At 34.9% G+C, this 23,315-nt stretch overlaps 1 protein-coding gene across 10 annotated transcripts in view; it reads right to left on the minus strand.

Annotated features, from left to right (window-relative positions):
* The window catches only part of KLHL5 (kelch like family member 5), an 87,616-nt gene that overhangs the window by 27,156 nt on the left and 37,145 nt on the right, over positions 1–23,315 (minus strand). For 9 of the 10 annotated variants that reach the window (XM_070263986.1, XM_070263989.1, XM_023638220.2 and 6 more), the window contains 5 exons: positions 21,825–21,961; positions 21,084–21,280; positions 16,334–16,546; positions 8,450–8,636; positions 2,103–2,327 (listed from right to left, as the gene is read on the minus strand). In XM_070263986.1, coding sequence (XP_070120087.1) covers positions 2,103–2,327; positions 8,450–8,636; positions 16,334–16,546; positions 21,084–21,280; positions 21,825–21,961 — 959 coding nt within the window. The remainder of the gene's footprint in view (positions 1–2,102; positions 2,328–8,449; positions 8,637–16,333; positions 16,547–21,083; positions 21,281–21,824; positions 21,962–23,315) is intronic. The other variant, XM_070263984.1, reaches the window with a different exon arrangement.

A 23,315-nucleotide genomic window follows, 5' to 3' on the forward strand; every position in this document is an offset into this window, starting at 1 on the left:
AGTAAAAATTTTTTATAAGCTCAAATTTATAACATTCATTTATTATAAGGTAAATTAGTAAGAAAAAGGGTGTTTTGAATGACACAAACATTTGAAATAAAAACTGAACTTGAACTATATGATCATTCTCCTTTGAACTTGCCGCAGTTCAATAAAGTCTTTTGTGTGGTGCCGAGAACTAATGATAGTGTTCCCTGCACAATCGAATCTGCACAAAACATCGCTGAATCATGGGCATTCTCATTCTATGTACTATATCTATAAGAATGTACCTTAAGTTAGAATTAAGTTTCTTTTCCCCATGGTGGGAGGAAGTATGCAGTTGGATCACACTATGGACCCTGGGTTTTAGGGTCAACCCCAATTTATAAGTCTTTCTCATGCTGCTGTTAAGAGATGTCTTCCTATTCTGTGCTGATGTAAGAGTTAATTTTACAAACTCAAGAGTAATGTTTTACTGTTTTCTTTGTTAAATTTCATATAGTTAATTTTAAGCTCCTCTCTCAGTCCCTTAGCCCTAACCCTCTGGTTATACTTTCTTACCAAACTTGACATTTAAGATCATCTTTCATTGAAACCTAAATGTAACTAGTAGAATCTCTTGTCTCTTGGATCTTTTGCTGTACCCACTACCACATTAATCTTTATGCCCAGATAATTTTCCTTACTGGCTACTGGCTTTTTGGGGCAGCCAGCCAGCATTCTGGTGCACAGTATTAATAAATCGAGTATAGTGCAGAGCTATGCTATCTAAACTTAACTATCCTCTCTGCTACTCATCCATCTTTTAGTTTGACAACCTATCAAATTCTTTACTGAAACTATTTTGAACCTTTTCCAAACTGTGATAAATTCACAAGACACTCACAAATTCTTCCTATACCTGAATGCATGCCCATTTTCAGCGTGACACTGTAGCTCCTCCCATCAAGAGGAGGAGTCTTTTTCTGTACTCTTTGAATCTGGGCTTGCCCATGTGACTTATTTTGGCCAGTGGGACATTAGCAAACATGATGCGACCAGAAGTTTGAAGTGTTGGTACACTGGGGCTGCCCTCTCTTGCTGCTTTTGAAACTCGGTGACTGCCACTATGTGAAGAAGCCTGGGCTAGCCTGCTGAACGATTAGAGGCATTTGGCCCAGCTGCCTCTGTTGCCCAGGCCAACACCTGCTCACCACCACACATGTGAATGAGACCATCCCACATCACCCAGCCAACCTGCCAGCCCACCAAAGATTTGTGAGAAAACCAGCAGAAATCATCTCAGGCAGCTCAGACCAGAACAATCCAGATGAGCCACAGATCCATGAGCTAAATAAATGGTTGTTGTTTTAAGCCTCTAAGTTTTGGAGTGGTTGGTTATGTAGCAAAAGCTGGGTGATACAGAAACATTTCAAGCCCCATCTAATTTTAATTCCACTTCCTTCACTCTCATCAAACAATTCTTTCTATTTCACTTATTCTTTCTCCTATGAGAAAAGAGAGGTCATCTGATCAAGATCCCTAAATTCTCTCCTCTCAGAGTGAGCCGTCAGTTCCTTAAAGGTAAATATAGTGTCTTCCTCATCTTTGTATACCTACAGAGCAAAGAGCATGGCACCGAGTATGTGCTAATCAATGTCTGCTCAGCAAATCATTGAATGAAAGAAAGAAAAGTCTATTTTTCAGGAATATCAGGACATTCTCTGTGCCACTTCAAAGTTTTTCTGGGTTTTTACTCATTTCTGCTTGAAAACCAGGAGATATAGATGAAAAACAATAATGCTAAAGATTTTTAAATAAGCATTTCAGTTAGGTTAGATACCATTAATTGTCAACACAAAACACATATTTAAAAAGGTGGTTTGTCAGTCCATCACGCTACACTAAAATCCTTAAATATCCATGTTTTTACTTGCGCTGGTTGCTGCCACCTTTATGTATACACTTATTTTCTCTGCTTCCACTTGTCAGTTAACAAGGAGCATGTGAAGGAATGTTTGGTGACTGACTGTTGCTGACTCAGCAGCTGCCACACTAGTCTTCTGCCTCATACAGAATGTAAGAATGCTGTGGAAGCCTAATATATAATATTAGGAGCGAATCTGCACAGTTATACTCACCAAGGCCATGCCTGTGTGTGGACATAGGAGGCATTACACTCCAAGTTTTTGTTTTGGGGTTGTAGCATTCTACAGTGTTCAAAGTCTTCAGCCCGTCTCTTCCTCCAACCACATACAGTTTGTCATCTAACACTGCAACACCAAACTGCAGCCTCCTCCCATTCATATTTGCTACAGGAGTCCACATATTTGTACGAAGATCATACTTTTCAATGCTTGTTGCTCCTTAATAGTAATATATAGAAGTTATACAAATAAAAATTTCACCATGATTAATTTGTGAAATTATACATACAAAAGTATAATTTTATTTGCATTGAGAATAATACTTTTATTATATTCCAATAAGCCCTTGCATGATCTGGGCCCTGCTTATATCCCTGACCTCATCTGGCATACACCAGGATCTAGTATTAAAAGGTCAAGTGAGGAAAAAAAAAAGGTCAAGTGAGAAAGGATTTTCTGTCAAAGGAGGCTGAGAAGCAACAGCCAGAAGTGGGAGGAAAAGCAAGGTAGTTCAGTGTCATAGAAGCCAGAGGAAAAATTTTATAGCAGGTAGGACTACTAACAGTATCAAATGCTACTGAGAAGATCAAGTAAGATGAAGACTAAAAAGCATTACTGGATTTCGCTACATGGAGGTCATTGATGACTTTAGGGAGAATTCCCTTGTTTGAACGATTGAGACAGGATTGGGAGGTGAGGAAATGGAGATAGTGAGCATAGATAATTCTTCTGAGAAGTTTGGCTATAAAAGGGGAAGAGATAGGAATTACTAGGTGAGTTGAGGGAGGTCGCGTTTTGCTTTGCTTTAAAATTGCAAAAACTTAAGTTTGCTTAAATGTTAATGGGAAAGATCTAATTTTGAGGAAAGAAGCTGAAAATAGGTGTCGGCCCTGTGGTCAAGTGGTTAAGTTCACGAGCTCTTCTTTCGCGGCTCGGGGTTCACTGGTTTGGAGCCTGGGCGCGGAACTATGCACTGCTCATCAAGCCATGCTGTGGCAGCGTCCCACATAGAGGAACTAGAATGGCTTACAACTAGGATAACAACTATGTACTGGGGCTTTGGGGAGAAAAAAAAAAAGGAGCTGAAAATACAGGAGATGAAGGGACCCTAATTAAAAGTGTGCGGCTCTGGAGGAGGCGGAAAAGGGCAGAAGCAGAGCACAGGCGAGGGGCTGGATTTTACGGGAGGAGAGAGGGGTACATACATGTTCTATTGCAACCAGGACAAGAGCATAAGTGTGGACCATGTGCTTTGGCAACTATGAATGTAGGAAGTTTAGGAGTAACTGCCTGATGGTGTCTACATCTTTTTAAGAATTGGAAGATTCAAGGAACTCTTTTGTTCTCTTTATGAGATGAGACCAGTGGACTTAGGAAAAAAAAAAGCTCCACCTCTCTAAAAGAACCCCAGAAAACCAACCCAACCCCTCAGTTATTAAGAGTTGAATTAGTGTCTCCTTTATCTCTGTCTTCTAAGCTTCTAATACAACATGCAGTCAGAGCTATTCTTAAAGACTTAAAATTAGGACAAACATTTATTCTAAAGTATTTGTTACAGTTAGGTCATCACAGCACTAAATACTAGTGTTAATCTCCTAAATTTGAGAAATAGTTTGTTATAGATATAGAATATTATATTTTCTCATATATTATAGTTTTTATTATTTATTCACCCTACAAAAATTTTAAGTTATCTGGGATAAATACCAAGTCTTTTTCCTTCTCTGTATTCTACAGCATCATAAATAGACTCCCTCGTACATAGTAGCTGTTCAAAAATATTTTTGAATTTGAATAATCTTTCTTTATAATTTTTATAATGAGATTTTACTCATATTCAGATTATTTTATGTAATAGTATGCTTGATTCATCACTCTAAATTTGATTTTAAAAACTTCTTCCTTCCTCAAATAAAAAGGCAATGCTAATCATCTCTCCTCTCTAATGAATCTAAGGAATATTCTTTTCATTTGAATTTTAAATTATTTCTTTTAGATCTAGTGCACTAAGCAGTATCATAATCTTATGAATTGGTAACTAAAAATTATTTTGTTAATATCAAACGTAATTCTTAAAACATAAAATGTTAAAACATAGTCTGAAACATATATCTTAAAAAAAAATCCAAAAATAACAAAATCCTAATAATTGCAAAATTCTATGTAAAAGCTTGGAACTTCCCTAATTTATACTGAAGGATTTAACCTTTAAAAAAAGTAAGCACAGGGGCTAGCCTGGTGGCACAGTGGTTAAATTCATGTGCTCTGCTTCAGCAGCCTGGAGTTTGCGGGTTTGGATCCTGGATGTGGACCTACACACCGCTCATCAAGCCATGCTGTGGCGGTGTCCCACATATAAAATAGAGGAAGACTGGCACAGACATTAGCTCAGTGACAATTTTCCCCAAGCAAAAAGAGAAAGATTGGCAATAGATATTAGCTCAAGGCCAATCTTCCTTACCAAGAAAAAAAAAGTAAGCATGAATAAATTCCAACATTTTCTTAGTGACTGTTTAGAACCATTACCAGTGTATTTGTTGGGCTGTATACTAAATGCATATATGAAGGGACCAAGAACCAATGATCAGATTACCATCCAACTAATGCAAATTACTCTTCATTATTAAAGACATTGGGAATAAGATAAGTTAAGGCCTGGGAAGATAGCTTGAATAGATAAAAATCAGAGTAGTATTAAGAAAGACTCAGAAATAAAGTTGGTCAAGCCACAAAGGCCAGATTACAGAAAGTCTTGAAACCTAGAAAGAGGAATTTACTTCTTATGTGGTAAGGAGTAAAGATTGCTGGAGTTTTTGAGCAGAGTAATGGCACTTTAAAAGAAGAGCTAACAGAGCAGAGAGTATAGTCTCCAGAGTCAAAATGCCTGTTTGAATCCTGATTCTATCATTAATTAGTTGTGTGATCGTGGGAAAGCTACTTCTCTACGTCTCAGCATCCTCATGTATAAAAAAGGGAAATAATAACCATCAGCTCTGAGAGTTGTTATGAAGATGAAATGAAATAATATAGGTCAAGTGTTTAGCATAATTCCTGGCACATATTAAAAACATAATTAATGCTATTCCCACTAAGTTAACCTGTCAAAATATGTGAGCTGATAGGAGGCTAACAGGAATTAGAAAGATAGCAATGGAAATTTGGAAGAATAAGACCTTTGTGAAAGAAGTCACTTGGTGACTGTCAGAATTTAAGGTCTGAAAGAGATAGAGAGAGAAACAGAGAGAAACAGACAGTAGCCATGTATTGTTTACGTTGGGTACTTAGCGTCTGAGTTCCTTTCTCAGGCTTGGGCAATTTTCCATTGTATGTATATGAGCCTCGATGAGATGCAGGAACCCATCTCCCAGAAAGCTGAAAAGACAGATATTTATCCTCTTTGTTCTGGAAATTTAGGGCCCAGGGTCCAGGAGTGACCCAAAGCTAGTCAAATGGATACTTGCACCTAGGATTTAAAATCAAAAGCAGGAATTATAAAGAAGCTGGGACAGTGGACATAGCTCCTGCCCATTTCTCAATAGCCTTCTCATAAATTCCTTATCTGCTTATGTGAGCCAGAGCTGTCCACTGAAGAACACTGAATTCCAGTTCCAAGTCCTCAAGTCTGGGAGACAAGGGCAGAGAAGATTCAGACACATGAAGCTTGAGGTGAAAGCTCAACATCAAATAGAGATTTTATACAAGTTGGAAATATGGAAAGAAAATCAAAGTGAGACAGTATAATTAATACAGAGATAACAGTAAAAGCTTTGCAAAGCAGAGGAAAAGAAAGAGAGGAAGAAGTGCTAGTGACGACTACAAAGCCAAGCAGCAGTTCCAGGCACTTGGTAGATACTTAGTAAGTATTTGCAGATTGATTATATGGACCGTGGAGATCTCCAAAAGTTTTCAAATATTTATACTATAACTTTAATCAGTTATCTTACTTTATGTATTTCTGTACCACTCAGTCATTAAGCCTATATTTAGAACTTAAGCCCTATGTTATATGGGATACTATCCATCAATATCTATATCTGTATCTATATCTTTGTTTCAATGAAACTAAAAGTTAAATAACAATACAAGATTTTCAACTAGAGCTGGTATTTTTATATTCCTTAGAGATGTCATATAGAAGAGATGCCTTTAGATGTGATTAATGCATCAAGTGCTTGTGTCATACAAGCAATTCAAGAGAGGCAGAGGACAATCTTCATTCACTTGACAAATGATGCTGTTTATGTGCAAGACACTGTTTTAGGCTCTTGGAATATATTAGCGAACAAAACAAAATCCTTGCTTTCCTGGAGCTTATTCTGGGGGAAGAGGTAGACAGACATAAACAAATGTATCAAGTGCTATGAAGAACTATGAAGCGGAGTAAGGAGAGAGAAAGAGGTAAGCAAAAGATTAGAAAGTGATGGGCAAGAGGTTGCTACTGAATGGTTATGGAAGTCCTCTGTGATAAACTGACATTTGAAAGGAGATCTGAGGGAACAATTTCTGCTACTCCTCTGGTAACAGGGAGCAAAGCATTCCAGTGACAGGGAACAACTAATACAATATCCCTGACGTGGGAGAATGTTTGGCATGTTAAATGAATGAGGAAGTCAATGGGGCTGGAACAGAAGGCATGAGGGGAGAAGTAGATGAGCTGAGACCAGAGAGGTAGCCACAAGTCAGAGAGGTATCGTCAAGGAATTGCAGACTATTAGTTCTGGGAATTCAGAGGAAGGAGCGATCAATGTATACTTACAATTAATACGCAGAAAGCTTCTAGCACAATACCTGGCATCTAGTAGGTACTATATGGTGTTTGATGCTATTATTGTTACTATTCTAACAACTGTTGCAAGAATGGTACAAAGAATTCCCCAGGGCCCCCCGGTCCCCATCCCCGTGGCCAAGTGGTTAAGTTGGTGCGCTCCACTTAGGCGGCTCAGGGTTTCCATGGTTCAGATCCTGGCCATGGACCTAGCACTGCTCATCAAGCCAGGCTGAGGCAGTGTTCCACATACCAGAACTAGAAAGACATACAACTAGAATATACAACTATGTACTGGGGGACTTTGGGCAGGGGAAAAAAAAAAAAAAAAAAAAGAGGAAGATTGGCAACAGATGTTAGCTCAGGGCCAATCTTAAAAAAAAAAACAACCAGAATTCCCCAGTACCCTTGACCCAGATTTCCCAAATGTGTATGTTTTACTACATTTGCTTTCTATGTATGTATGTATGAATTTTCTTCCGAACTGTTTAAGAGTAAGCTGCAGAAGTGATGTCCCTGTATCCCTAAATACTTCAGTGTATCTTTCTCAAAACAAGGAATTCTCTTACAAAACTATAATACAATCATCAAAATCTGGAAATTACATTTATACAATGCTGTTATCTAATCTACAGACTTTACTTGGATTTTGTCATTTGTCTCAATTATGTCTTTTATAGCAAAAGAAAATCCAGATGATACATTATAACAGCTGTCATGTCTCTTTAGTCTCCTGTAATCTGAAACAATTCCTAACTCTTGTTTGTGTTTCTTGACATTGACATTTTAGAATACTACAGACAAGTCATTTAGTAGAATGTCTCTCAGCTTGGATTTGTTTGTCTTTTCCTCATGAATAAATTCAGAATATACACTTTTAGCAAGAATACCACAGACGTGCAGCTGAGTTCCTCTCGGTGCATCATATAAGAGGCACATGCTGCTGGTTGGTTTCATTATTGGCAAGGTTATCTTTGATTATTTGATTAAGGTGCTGTGGGCCAAATTTCTCCACCTAAAAGATACTATTTCACCCTTTGTAACTAAGAAGCAAGTGGTTGGGAGCTACTTTGAGGCTAAATATCCTGTTCTCAAACTTTCATCCTCTAATTGCAGCATCTATTGATGATTCCTGACTGAATTAGTTATTATTATGATGGTTGCCAAATGGTAATTTCTCTAATCCCATCTTTGCTTATGTATTTATCAGTTGGCATTCTACTGTAAGGAAGAGCTTTCCCTTCTCCCTTCGATATTTGTATCAGTTTGGACTCATGTATAGTTATTGATTTTATAGGTTATAATCTTTTACTATTATTAATTTTGATGCTGACATTATCCCAGATTTGGACAGTGGTAGCCCTTACAAACTGCCTCCTGTCTCCCTTGACCTGTCTCTGTCATTCTTTGAGCGTTTCCCTACTTTCTGGCACTAGAAGATGTTCTAGGCTTATCTTATGCTTTTCCTACCCAGTTCTGGAACCAAACATTTCTCCAAAGAGCTCTTTGATTATGTATATTACTAATTAAAATTTCTTTTTTTTCTGTTCCCCCAAAATAAAAGATTATTTAATACCTTTTGTTGAATCCATTCCTCCAACTGCAAATAATGTACCAACAGTTGACTTCCTTGGTTTTGTCCTAGGACTTTGTAACATGGGTCGTCTCTCTGGTAATAAATGATACTTCATTGCTTCCATAATAAGTTTCTGACATTCTATATCATCCCGAAAAAGTGCATTATTTTCCATGTCAGCCAGGAACTAGAAAAGAATAGTGAGTATGTACACTGAATGACTAAGAAAAGTAGTAAGTTCACAAATGGAAATGATATGTAAAAGAAAATCCAAGTCTGGACACCTATTTTTAACTAAAATATAAGATTTATATTTTAAATTTCATTGAAAAACAAAAACTGAGGATAAGTGGTATGCTCTAAAATCTTAATAGTGCTTATCTCTAGGTAGTGGGGAAAGGTGCTTGTTTTTTTCCTGGGAAAGATTCGCCCAGTTAAAATCTGTTGCCAATACTTTTCTCTTTTTTTCCCCCTCCCCAAAGCCCCAGTACATAGTTGTATTCTAGTTGTAAGTCCTTCTGGTTCTTCTATGTAAGCCACTGCCACAGCATGGCTATTGACAGATGAGTGGTGTGGTTTTGCACGCGGAAACCAAGCCTGGGCTGCTGAAGTGGAGTGCGCTGAACTTTAACCACCAGGCCATCAGGGCTGGCTCAAAATATGCTTTTTTAATAATCTTTTTTTTACTACTTTTTTATATTTTCCAGATTTTCTAAAATAAATCCTTTTACTTTTTAAATTAGAAATAATTTTAACTGAAGAAGAATAATTATGAGGAGTTGACTAATTATACTGCATTTACCTGACCTCTCCAAACTGCTCAAACAACAGCGAAAACAAAACTGACCAATTCCTTAAGGGGCAAAGAACTCTAAATGGTGATTATTCTAAAAGAATTAAAATCCCTTGTGCTTCACTGAATCCTATTTTACTTATGTAATTTTATATAAATGCATAAATATAGTTACACCCTACTGTTTAAAAAATACATTTCTCTTCCTTTTGTGCTTGCTTCTCCATCCTCCTCCCTACTCCTTTATTGCTGTAATTTCTTTCATTTAGGTTAAGGATCCATGTGAAATTAATTTTTAAACAGAGTATAAGTTGAAGAATACTTTCATTTTCTTCCAGATGGATAGCCAGTTCTGTACCCAAATCATTTATTAAATAATCCCCTTCATTTCCAACTGAAATGAACCTTGGTCATATATTACATTTTCATAAGTAGATCTCAGGATATATGGATCTGTTTTTTGATTCTTTATTCTGTTCTGTTGATCTGTCAACTCCTATTCTAATACCACATTTTACTACAGTGTCTTTATAGCATATTCTGATTATCTGATACAAATCTACCCTCACTTTTCATTTTCATAGTTTTCTTGGCTAATTTTGAATATTTACTTTTCATATAAACTTAAGATAAATTTACCTAATTCCCCTTCACCACCTTGATCCCCTTGTTACTCTAATAGGAACTACATTAAATTTATTTATTAATTTGGGGAGAATTTACATTTTTATGATATTAAGTCTTTCTGTCCAAGAAGCCTTTCCATTTGTTGTACAGCTTTCTTCATATAGGTCTTATGTCTTTCTTTTATTAAATATATTCCTACAGATTTTATTATTTTTATTGCTATTGGCAACGGATTTTTAAATTTCCATTTTGCATATGTTTTGCTGGAGGAGAGAAAAATTTGCTTATACTTGAATTATAACCTACCACTTTACCACATTCCCTTATAAAACTCTAGCTGTTAGGGATACAATCATAATAATCCCCAAATATGGATAGTTGACATCTTTTTTCTAATATGTATGCCAATTATTTCATTTTCATTTTATTATTGCAATTGCCAAAACTTTCAAAGCTAAGTGAAATAATTAGAGTGATACAGAGCATCTGTGTTTCTGGTCTGACTCGACAGTTTTAGTGCTTCACTATTTAGGATAACAGTTGCTGGAGCATTTAGTAATCCATCTTTACTATATTTAGGTTGTGTCCTTCTCTCCCTATTTTATTTTAGAGTTTTAAAATTAAGAATGGTTCTAATTTTTTCCCAAATACCCTTTATACATCTATTGAATATGGTCATATGGTCTTTTCTCCTTTAAGTTACTGATATTATAATTACCTTGATAGATTTCCTGATACTCAACCATTCTCATATTCCTCGAAAAAGACCTTCATGGTGATAGTGTATTATCCTTTTGATACACTGCAGAATTGTATTTGATAATATAAGGTATACTTTATATATCATATAACTCACTATTTCAAGTACACAATTCAATGTTTTTTTAGTAAATTTACCAAGTTGTGCAACCATTTAGTAAATTTACCAAGTTGTGCAAACAGTTCCCAAAGTGTTTACCATAAAACAGTTTGGGAACATTTTCATCACCCCACTTAGATCCCACATACCTGTTTACTGTTCATCTCTGTTCCCATTTCCTCTCCCAAGTGCTAATCTGTTTCTGTAGATTTGCCTGTTATTAAATATTTCATATAAATGGAATCACACAGTATGTGGTCTCTTGTGTCTTGTTTTTTCATTTAGCATGTTTTTGAGGTTCATCCATGTGTAGCATGTTTCAGTACTTCATTTCTTTTTATTGTTGAATAATATTCCACTGTATGGATCTACCACATTTTGCCTATCCATTTACCAGTTGATGGACACTTAGATTGTTTCCAGTTTTTGGCTATTACGAATAAAGCTGCTAAGAACATTTGTGTGCAAATATTTATGTGGATATATGTTTTCATTTCTCTTGGGTAGATACCTAACAGTAGAACTGTTGGTCATACAGTAAATTTACATTAAGTTTTTAAGAAACTGCCAAACATTTTTACAAAGTGGCTGTACCATTTTACATTCCCACAACCAATATATGAGTGTTCCTGTTTCTCCACATTCTCACCAACAATTGTTACTATCTCCTTTTATTTTAGGTACTTGAGTGGGCAATAAGTGTGGTTTTACTCTGCATTTCCTTGATGACTAATAATGTTGAGAAAATATTCATATTTTGATAATGGAAGAGAAAGAAGAGTCTCTAACAAAAGTCACTGCAAAAGTTTGTGACATTTGGAAACCAAGAACAGCATGCCAAAGGCAAGAAAGCTAAATTAAGACATAAGTCTCAGGATCTATGCCAGAGTGTAAATTCTGGTATTAATTATTCCATATTTTTTCTATGTGCACAAAATATAGTTATACTTGCTATAGAAACCATTAATGAATATGCATTGAGTTGGCTCATTTAGATTAATCTTAATGTTTATATTACTACTGTTATATATAATTAGTTTTTTCCAAATAAAAATAAATGTGAAAAAAATTGTAGAAAGTAAAGTCTTGGGAGACAATAGTTACTGCAATTTGAAGTAAAATATATTTCTTATCATGTTGACAGTCTCTATAATTTATGAATAAATGGGATTAATTATATTTAAGTAGAGAGATGAAAGTAATAAAAGAAAACATGAAGCCATTAATTCAAGTATCAGATTAATCAAATGGAAAGTACCAGACATAATTTGGAAAATCATTCAAAAGGCACTGAAAGAAGTACAAAATACAGACTCTTGTATACTCTGCATTTTAAGTGAATACTATGTGTCTTCTCTGCCATAAAAAAGGGAAAATTATTAAAATGAAAGCATTTAGAAAATAGAAGAAACATTTTCAATTTGTAAATTTTTATCTTCACTCACATACTTGTTCACCATATGACTATTTCTCTAAAGCTGTACCCCCAAATACGACTTAAAGGAAAAAGCATAATGTGAATGATTTATGAATTCTATAGGCTTTAAAAAATGTTTTAGTATCAAAAACTTGTAAGTTAAAAGAATGCTAAAGGTAAATCCTGACTCTTTTAATATTTATTACCTTTAGTAGAAAACAATAACGAGGATTGAGAACAGAATAGTGAAGACCAAGATACTTGTAACACAGGCTAACCGTTAGTGACATTAAAAATTTAGGTGTCAAAATCTTTTAAATAATGTATATATGTCCTGCTATTTCTATCCACATTGCTTAATATTTGATCAAATGGAAAAATTTGGAATGCTTTCAAAGGTAAAATAAAATGACCACAAATACTTGCCTTCTGGATTATTCAGAGTTTAAAAAAAAAAAGCTACACTAAAATGATCATTTGGTAGAGTATTACAATTATATATATTATTTCCTACATTTTGTGGGAGACACTACAATAAAATTACCATATGGAAGTTGAACCTCTTCTAGTTAGGCTAACTAGAATGTTTCATATTAACAGAGTAGGGTAAAACCTCACTGAGAAAGGAACTAGTTCACAAAAGTAAATTCTCTAGGTAATTGGACCCATTCGCAATTTTTAATATTACTCATTTATAATTTGACACTTAAATAATTATATTTTCCTATCTTAAAATTTTTTTAATTGAGATAAAATTGACATATACTAGCTTCAGGTGTACAACATAATGATTCGATATATGTATATATTGTGAAATGATCACCACAATAAGTCTACTTAACATCCAACACCACATAGTTACAATTTTTTTCTTGCAATGAGAACTTTTAAGATCTACTCTCCTCTCAACCTTCAAATATACAATACAGTGCTATCAACTATAGCCACCATGCTGTGCATTACATCCCCAGGACTTATTTATTTTATAACTGGTTGTATCTTTTGAACCCCTTCACCCATTTCACCCACCCTGAAGCCCCCTTATCCTATTTTTTAAAATAAAACATTCAGAATACAATCCAATATTTTCTTGATGATTTTGGAGTCTACCTCAAAACTTTGTCACTGGGTAACTCTAATTCTGCAAACTTGTCCTTCACTTTTTAGCAAGGAAAAAAACCCCTGTAGTATCTCTAAATGTTGCAACAGTGCAACAGAGTATTATCATTGTAGAAAAGAAAAAAGAGAAAAAATTGCTCAGAGTGATGAAGCAAATAGTTTAAATTATACAGGGCAATGTGGCTTCCCTCACCGCTACTCATCGGGCTAAGGCAGTGGTTCTCAAACTTGGTGTGCATCAGATCTGCCTGAGGGCTTAAGAAAATATAACTTGCTAGGCTCCACCCCCAGAGTTTCAGACTCAGTAGGTGTAGAGTGGGGTCTAATAAGATTCATTTTGAACAAGTGAAGTGGTGCTAATCCTACAATTGGGGATCACACTTTGAAAAACACTGGACTAATCGAGTGGATTTTCTGTCCTTATCTTATTTGTCTTCTCTGTAGCATCTGACGATGTTTAAATTCCTCCATCTTAAACTTGAAGTCTCTTTTTAATACCACTCCAATTATTTAGGTAGGTTTGGGAACTACCACTAAATATTAGTATTTCTGGGGTTCTACTCCTAGGGCTCTTGTGTTCTCTTTAGCCAATGTCATTCTCTTCCTTTTGGCTTCAACAATCTAAATAAGTAGTTTTTGAAACTTCCTAGTCTCTAAGAGGATTAAAGGTGTCAAGAAGCTCTGGGAACATGATTCTTCCACTTCATTCCCCAACCTCAAAATCAGCTCTTCATCTGTATTCTCTGTCTTAACTGACAGCACCTTCATTAACCTAGGTGCACAAGTTAGGATCATCCTGGACCCCTCTTTTTTTACCCTCACCATTCAAATGGTCATTAAGCTGTACCAATTTTACCTCCTAAATAGTCCCTGAGCCTGGTAATTTCTCTACCTCCACTGCCGGAGATTGCCTAATTCAGTTGCCTGAATCCAATAGCCTTCCTAATGGGTTTCTACTCTGACGCCTCCAATCCATTCTCTACAAGGCAGTTGTATAATCTTTCTAAAATAAAATAATAATTGTCATCCCCTATTTCAAATCCTTTAGTGTTTCCTCACTGTGTTTAGAATAAAATGCAAACTCCTTGGCATGAGCAGAATTCTTCATGATCCATCTGTTTTCCTCTCAGACCTCATCTCTCAACACTGCCCTTTTATGTCTGCACTCTAGTCATGCAAGCTATCTTCAGATTCCAGAACATGATATATTTGCTCATGATTCTACAACTAGGTACAATCTCCTATCTCTCCTAGGATATCGTCTCCCTGTTTGGGGTAGCTAACCCATGATGCAGATCGAGTGACACTTCAGAAAGTTCTCCTCACTTCCCCATCATCAGTTTGGGTGGGCTACTCTAACTATTTTCATAATGCCACGTTCAGATATCTATCACAGCCTTCATCTCATTTTATTGTAATCACTGATTTATTTTGTAATCTCTCTCTTCCTCCACTTGATATTCTTCCCATCACCTAGCGATTTTATACATAATAAGAGACAGGATGGTTCAGTGGAAAAGGCATAGGACTTTACTTGGGTTCAAGTCCTACCTCTGTCTTTTATTAGCTCTATGATGTTTGCTAAGAAGCAAAGCCGAATAAAACTACGACGCAGAAGGACAGGAATTCATGCAATCACTTTGTGATTTTGAACGTATAGTTTTACTTTTGAAGTCTGCTTCATTCGTACAACAGGTGTTAGACTAAATGATCTCCAAAGTGCCTTTTGATTCTAGGACCTTATGGCTATGATTATCAGCAGTATCCCAGGTAACAGAAAATCTAAAGGTCTCTGAGAGTCATGCAAATATAGTATCGTAAATATTCGAAACTGAAGGACTGAAGTAAACTGTCAGGTTACTTAATTGCACAGATTATTTTCAAAGTCCACTGGAATTTTTCAGATTTTATTTTCTTTCACCTAGAAAAGGATAAGAAAAAAATTCTGCTAGATATCAGTAAAAATATAACCCTCTTTTAGCATCTGATTTCAGGAGAAATACTGTATAATGTTATTTTTCCTGAATTGTTCTCAGTTCACGCAGTTTCACTCCCATGAACTCCTACAACATTCTCCCTCTGAAGAGGAAGGTCTTTCTTATAAAGCATCAGCACTGACTTTTGTCTCTGGAAGGTAGAGATCAAACAGTAACTTTCACTCACAATACCTGGAAAGAATACATCATCCTCAAGATAAATACAAATAAAATAAAATTTATGGCACTTTAAACAACAAAAAAGTCTGACCTTGAGCAGTAACAGTTCATTCTTTCCCTCCTTTCAAGGCCTCTTTCTCCATTCAAGGCCTCAAGATAAGCAGCAAAGTAGGCAGAAGAAAGTTTTGTATATTCCAGTCAAAATTGTAAAAAGAGGAAACTATACATGTCAATATGTTATGAGTGATTGCCCTGAGTACAGCAAGTAGATATCTCTCAATTCTAAAATAATGATAAGAATCATGCCATTATTATTTATAGCATATTTTATTTCACAGAATTGTTTTCTGATCCTCATAATAATACTGTGAGATAGTCAGAGAGGATGTTATCTCCACTTGACAGATGAAGAAACTCAGGTGTGTGAACATGCCAAGCCACAGTTTTAAAATGTCAGAGCTGAAACTATTATCATGTCTTATTAATTTATGTATCACCAAAATCCAGCATTTAGTGGATACTTAGTAAACATGTGACAGATGAATTAATCTAAATTTTCTGGTTCCTAGAGTCCAATAATCTTTTTATTAGTAGTTTTACTAATTCTGTTCTAATTGCTAGGATAGGTTTGTATCTGAGTCAAATAAAATTACTAACACCAAATCAACAATGCTACTTAATTGTGCAATTTAGGTAGCCAGACTTCCTGGGATGAAAACATAAGCAGAATTTTTTTAGTTCGCTATCTTTTCACCTACACATTTCATAGGAATATATGTAAGATTACCTAATTGGATAGAATACTCAAAGGAAATAAAGCTATAGGCAAGTACATATTAATATAATTAGCATAAAGTGAATACTCAAATGTTGCAACTATGATATAGGTTTTAAATAATCAAAAATAGTTTACCTGTGGTGCAAGAAGAGGTAGCCTAATATAAGCCAAAAGTTTACTGAGATCTTTCCGTCTTTGTTCCAAATCATGACGGACCCAAGTAAGAAGGGCATTCAATATTGTCTCTTCGTTAGGAATGTTCATGTCATCACTGGCCAAGAGCTTTGCAATTTCACTGGCTGGTAATAATACAAATTCTTGATTTCGAATGACTTCCATGAAATGCTCCTAGAGGGAAAAAAAATAGCTTATAAACAATATTGTTCCTTTTGGCCATCACAATTTATTTCAAAGAAAGTAAAAGTTTTTTTAATTAGATGCCAAAACAGTTTATACTTTAGGCCTTTCTTACAATGTGTTACTGCTTGCTAGGGGAAAAAAAAAACAGTAGAAAATAACCTTTAAACTACAATTATGTTGTTAAACTTTTTATTTCTATATAAGTAAAATTAAAGTGTGATATCATTTATTACATTTTTAAACTGGACCTGGGACTTGTAGGTATTGCTTGCGCAAATTAGGGAATAGTGTTGACAAGTCTTTCAAAGGAAGATAGAAAAAGTGAATTAGACACTGAGATGTACGATACTCTAACATCAGAAGTTAGTTTAGATGTGTGGTTGCGGAAGAATTTGACCAACAGTGGAGCCAAATACCTGGGTGAGCCATGAAGTTATTTCTCTTACCCAGAAATGGCCTCCAGGTTGGCTAGATTTCCCAAAACCATTTTGGACCAAAGAAGTCTTCTCAGACTCTTCCTGGCAAGAGAACACGTCCTTAGGGCTATCCTAGAACCAAACTGGTCTTTAAAAGGGTTTAATGTTATCTATAAGATCCCCCAGGATTCAAGTCCATTTCGAAAACTTTAATCTCTTCTAATATGATTTGCATGCAAAGTTCTTTAGGTCTCATAGGAAAAAGAGCCAAAGCAAAAGTGTTGACCCATGCACTGGGAATCCAGGAGCTTAGACTGAAGATGACTCAGTCCTGGCCACATACTAGAATAAGGTCCCTTATAATTTTAAATGGGAGAGAGAAATGCCCTTAAGATGTGACATAATAACCTTTAGTAGGCTATTATGCTAAACAATCTGAAGAAAAAGTAAACTTACTTTCTGGTGTGCAAGGTTACAAGTCTTAATGCAGGCATTGTTTACATAGTTATAATATAAATGCAAATGCTAGACATATTGTCCCTTACTGTCTTTCTTATACTTCCTAATGTGCTATGGCTGTCTCAGCATATGGAGTTTCAGTAAAATAGCTAAGGCTGTTTAAATTAGAGCTAGAGATAAGGACTATCAATAATTATCTTCCATATTAAAACGAGAATTGTATTTTCCATATAGTCTGCAGTAACCTAAGTTAGGTACTGATCTAAAATATATCTTGGATTGATATTTCTTTTTGCAGAAATTCTTAAGAGGAAAACCATACATGAATAATTAACTAAATTCAATTGCTTCAATTCATCATAATTTGTTAAAGATGTCAAAATGAATCTATTTTAAATGACTGATTATCATTTTCGGGAATATATTTTAATAAAACCCCAATGTGGGAATGGCTTGGAGCAAACTCTTCTACTCAGTTGTATACTGACATTATAAAATGATCTGATAACACATAACAAGAACTATAAAAATGTTGAAGCTCTCAACCTAGCTATCCCACTAGTAGTTTAATCCTTATAAATAATTCACAAAAGGGAAAAAAAAGCAGATGCTTCTCTGTATTATTATTTATAATGATAAAAAATGAGAAATAGTAAAAAATGAGAATTATAGGGGGTTGTAACTCAATGGACTATTAAGCAGACGTTAAAAATTTCAAGGACAGAGGCTAGCCTGGTCGTGTAGTGGTTAAGTTAGTGTGCTCTGCTCTGGTGGCCTGGGGTTTGCCGGTTCGGATCCTGGGCATGGACCTATACGCTGCTCATTAAGCCATGCTGTGGTAGCATCCCACATACAAAATAGAGGAAGATTGGCATGGATGTTAGCTCAGCAACAATCTTCCTCACAGAAAAACATATATATATTATTAAAAAAAATTTCAAGGACAAAGATCAAACAGATACATGGAAAGATATTTATTATATAACATTAAGTGAGATTCAGAAGAAATCAAAATAATATATATTTCTAATTGCTCAAAGGTATAGTGTATAGTATTATCAACATAGACACAACACTGATGTAACTATCGCCAGACTTTTAAATGTTGTTAATTGCATTTCACCAATGAGAAAAGGACTAATAAATAAATATTCATTTGATTAATTGTTTATTTGTTGATATATCTATTTCAGAACAATGCCCATTCCATTCTAGTAATAATTGTGGTAAAATTCTAGTAAGAATAATTCATATTAAGTGAAAATCAAATTTTTCAACAACTTATGGAAATACTACTGAACTCAAGGTTGAACACAAAGTGCCTTCCAAAAGTATTAATTTGGTTTTGAAGCATGTATTGTAGCAGAATTCAATGTTTTTATAAGTTTTCTAATCAAGAAACAAAATTAAAAAATTTTAAATTAAATGTTTATGTATTTTTTATAAACCCATAAAGACATTAAATATTTGTAATGACATAACCAGTCTTAGACTCTTGTAGAGGTTAAATGACTTCCTCCAGGTCACATTCAGTGGCAGTCAAAACAAGAACAAGAGTTTCCAGACTTCCGGATTACAAGAAGGACCTCCTCATCCTTTCCTACTTGTATTCATGCAGGATGAGCAAACATCCCAAGTACATGCGCCATTTAGTGATTGTGACAATTGAATTCACTGTGCGGCGTTATGCTTACTTCATATTTTAAATCCATTTTATGATACAAACAGCTATCGTGCTACCAAACACCTCCTAGCATTATGGCCTGTCCCCCTTTGGAATAGTTCTTAAGCAAACGAAATTACTGAGGGATTTATCTAAATCAAAGATTGAACTTTGCTATACATTGTCATTCAGTTCCCATAGCAACAATTCAAATCACACAATCTGCCTGTAAACTACTTATTGTTATTAGAATTCAATTTCGTGTCTCTGTTGAAACTGAATAATGTCAAATAATGGCCTTGAGAAGAAAAAAAAAAAACTACCACAACTAATTGGCTATGAAAATAGCTTTAAAAACATTAAGCTAATTTAATTTATGTCTAAGCCTTAATGCAGCAATTGTGCCCTTACTGTAAACACTAAGAGTGACCTAACTGCATACAAATATTTTCATGGGAATAAAACTCCTTCCTAGGAAAGAGATATTACTTAAATTATGAACTGATTACCAAGGGGAAAAAAATCCAGCTTTATTTTACTTATATTCATCTTATTCCAAAAGGTAGTTGAACTTGAGGTTAAAATGAGAAATCTACAAGGAAGGATAAAGACAGGGGGAAAAAGTCCTTTCAAAGAACTTAATTTAAAAGATGCTAATCTAGTACCATGCTGGGTCTGTACAGTATTGCCCTGTCATACAATGTCCATTTTATCACTTGAAGCACTTTGACCATCATAAACAAACATTTCTGAGGAGTGATTACACTACAGGGAGAAAAACAAATCATAAAGGCTCTGCTTTTGTATGAGTGCTTTTGTTCACTCACATAAATCCCTCCTGTGTTGAACAGAGTAACCTCTATGATGATGGTGACAATGATGGTATCATTTATTGACTGGGTATACTACGTGTCAATCACTGTTCTAAAGTGCTAAACTTCTAGCTCATTTAGTGCTCACATCAAGCTCGTGAAATAGGTAGAATTAATCTTCCCAATAGTTGTAAACATTTATTCTTATAATTTTTCCAAATCTCTATTTCTCTAGTGAAAGATTCCTAAAGAACTTATCAATCCCTTCGCAGACAAACAAACTCAATGGAAGGTTGGGGGGTGGAGGAGAGGTAGACAAAAAAAAATCTCCTAAATGTTGATAAAATTAGTAATATGAGTAACTGTATACGTGTATGTGAATGTTCACACTCCTTTTTCTCTTAGAAGCTGTATTCCTAATTGAAGTATTTAAAGCAATAGTCTTCAGTCATGGCCCATCTGTAATGTAGCAAGATGGTCATTCCTTAAAAATCCACACACACTCTCCCTTTCCTGAATCCCTCTACTATTAAGACTGTGGAGGCTGGTCCTAACAATATGCCTTCAACATGCCCTTATGTTCTTGCTGTCTAAATCAATCTGATCCATTATCCTTCAGGATTCTGAATCAGAACCCCCTCTGCAATTTATTTTGAGAACATAATTCACCATAACTAATAAAATATTGTTCTACATAGCTAAAAACACTTCTTACATAAACTCAAATTTATCCTTAATAAAAAAACCCTCCCTTTCATCCTCCTATCTTCTGTACTAGTACTGTACCAATACGCTACAATCACGATTATCAATTTCCATCAGTGATTATGTGGACAACTCTGAAATTCATCCAGGTGCAACAAACAAAATGTTTGGGGGAAATCCTGCTTTAAAAAGCAGCAGATCTGCAAATTGTGACCGGAACAGTCCTAGGCCACTGCTCTGCTTCTTAGTGACTATCATTGCTTTAAGGCTTGACTCATATATGCAGAAGAAATATTACTTGGTGTTTTTCCCTCATAACTCAGTGACAATATGACACACAAGACAGCAAGCCTGAACCTCAAGACATGTGAAAATAGCATGCCATGGGAAAATAGCAACATGTAGATAAGCCGCAACAATAAGGAAGAAGGAAAGAGCATATGCCTTCATGCTTTTCAAAAAATACATACCATAGTATAATTGTGAGCCACTTTATGCAAATCTGTACAACCTTGGGCATCAGCAAAAGAACGGATTCCAAGACAGTTGGATGGGTGAAGCTGTTTCATTAAAAACTTACAGCATGCTTCCACAACCTGTGAAAGCTGAAGAAGGCAGGCTGTAGACAACAGGCACTCAATATTATCTTCTTTTAATTCAAGGCGGCCTTAATGAGAAAAAGAAATTCCATTAACTATGAAATTATATTAATCTTAGTTTATAAAATAATTGGTGTTAACAGTAGTAATTCTAAATAAGAGCTCATTACATGTGTTCCAGACCTAGATGATTTAAAGACATTCTAAAAAGAAAAAAAAAAGTACTAAGTATGAAAAAAATATTAGCTTTTTGTGACTTCTACTAACATAAAAAACTAATAACTTATTTTCAGAATCTTTAAAGAATGCCTTAATTAGTAACATATCTTATACAGAACTTTCAAATTTTAAATGCAATAATTTTAAAACATTATACAATTCCTCTAGTTATTATATTAACATTTAAAATATCATTCAAAACCTTAATTATGATAATGATTTTAAAGGTCGTAATATAGAGATTTTAACCTATGTAGGTATCACCAGGTGTGGTGATTACAATAACAGAATTAACTATTAGCTGAGGCAGGCTTTATTAAAAGGAGAAATCTGAAATCTAATAACATAACATAAATCTAAGAGGTTTCAAATTTACATTTTCAGATTTATTACCTGTATATGCATACTGAATCAAGGACCATAGTGAATTCGGTTCTACACCTTCCATTTTTATTTCTTCTTGTCTTGCTTCCCTGACATCATTAGTAAACATGGCAGCAAAATAATCTGAGACAGAGGAGAGCACCAATCTGAGAACATATTAGAAGGAAAAAAAATCAATGACCACATTAAAGTTGATGTTGATTAATAAATGCTGCTGCTTCTCTCTCTCTGTCTCTCTCTCTTTTTTTTTAGCTTCGTCACCCATAGAAAGTACATGGTACTGCGAAACGCATTTTAAGTTTGACAAATTGCTTTATGTTCTAGTTCCTTCCTTTGAATAATAAATTACCATTACTGAAAATTTTCTGCTGAGGTAAATGATTTACCCATTCACCACTCAAGTACCACTTTATAAGACCGAGAAAAAAAGCCACAAGCCCACAGCACTAAACTGATTATATTTAAAAAAGGAAAAAAACGTAAAAGTTATTTTCTGTTTATCACTTTTCTTTCTTTTTTTTTTTTTGTGAGGAAGATCGGCCCTGAGCTAACATCTGTTGCCAATCTTCCTCTTTTTGCATGAGGAAGATTGTTGCTGAGCTAACATCTGTGCCAATCTTCCTCTACTTTGTATGTGGGATGCTGTCATAGCATGGCTTGATGAGCAGTGTGTAGATCTGTGCCCAAGATCCAAACCCGTGAACTCTGGGCCATCGAAGTGGAGCATGCGAACTTAACCACTACGCCACCGGTGGGATAGCCCCATATTTTCTGTTTATCACTTTTGAAAATAACAAGTTATTTTTAAAAGTTTAATTGTAGAAGTAGTGAATATATGGGAGATATTTGAGAATGGTTTTAGCAGTTATTTTTAGTTTTCATAATTTTTTATTATAATATATTATCATGTTTGTATTTTGTTATAAAATGATATTTTTGTGATCACACTATAATATTTAGTTACAATAATACACAATTATATATTAGCTATGACTCTGTCCAGATTTTGATAGTCACATACAAACAAAAATAGGTTATAAATATATATATATTTTGAAACATGCATTTTTCATTTGATAATATATCTTGAAGATATTTCCATGTCAGCACACTTATATAGATTTACTTCATTCATTTTTTTAAAAGAAAGAGAAATTAGGATTCAGACAATAGTCGAAGCTCCCTCTCTCGTTCCATTCTCCTCCCTCCCCAGGAGTGCTTGCTGAGTCCTAAGGTTTGCCAAATTGCTCTCCAAAGTGACGTGCCAATTTAGGCCCCACCAGCACTGCATAAGAGTTAACAGTACCCCACAATATTGTTAAAATTTTTGGCTATCTGCAACATGTTAAATGGTATCTCATTGTTGTTTTAATTTTCATTCACCTGGTAGTTGGTGAGGATGAATATCTTTTCAAACATTTATTGCCATTCAGCTTTCTTCTCCTGAGAACTGCCTGTTCATTCATTTATTCACTCAACAAATATTAACGTGCACCTAAT

The sequence above is a fragment of the Equus caballus genome, chromosome 3 (genome assembly GCF_041296265.1).
Source record: "Equus caballus isolate H_3958 breed thoroughbred chromosome 3, TB-T2T, whole genome shotgun sequence".
Classification (NCBI taxonomy): Eukaryota; Metazoa; Chordata; class Mammalia; order Perissodactyla; family Equidae; genus Equus; species Equus caballus.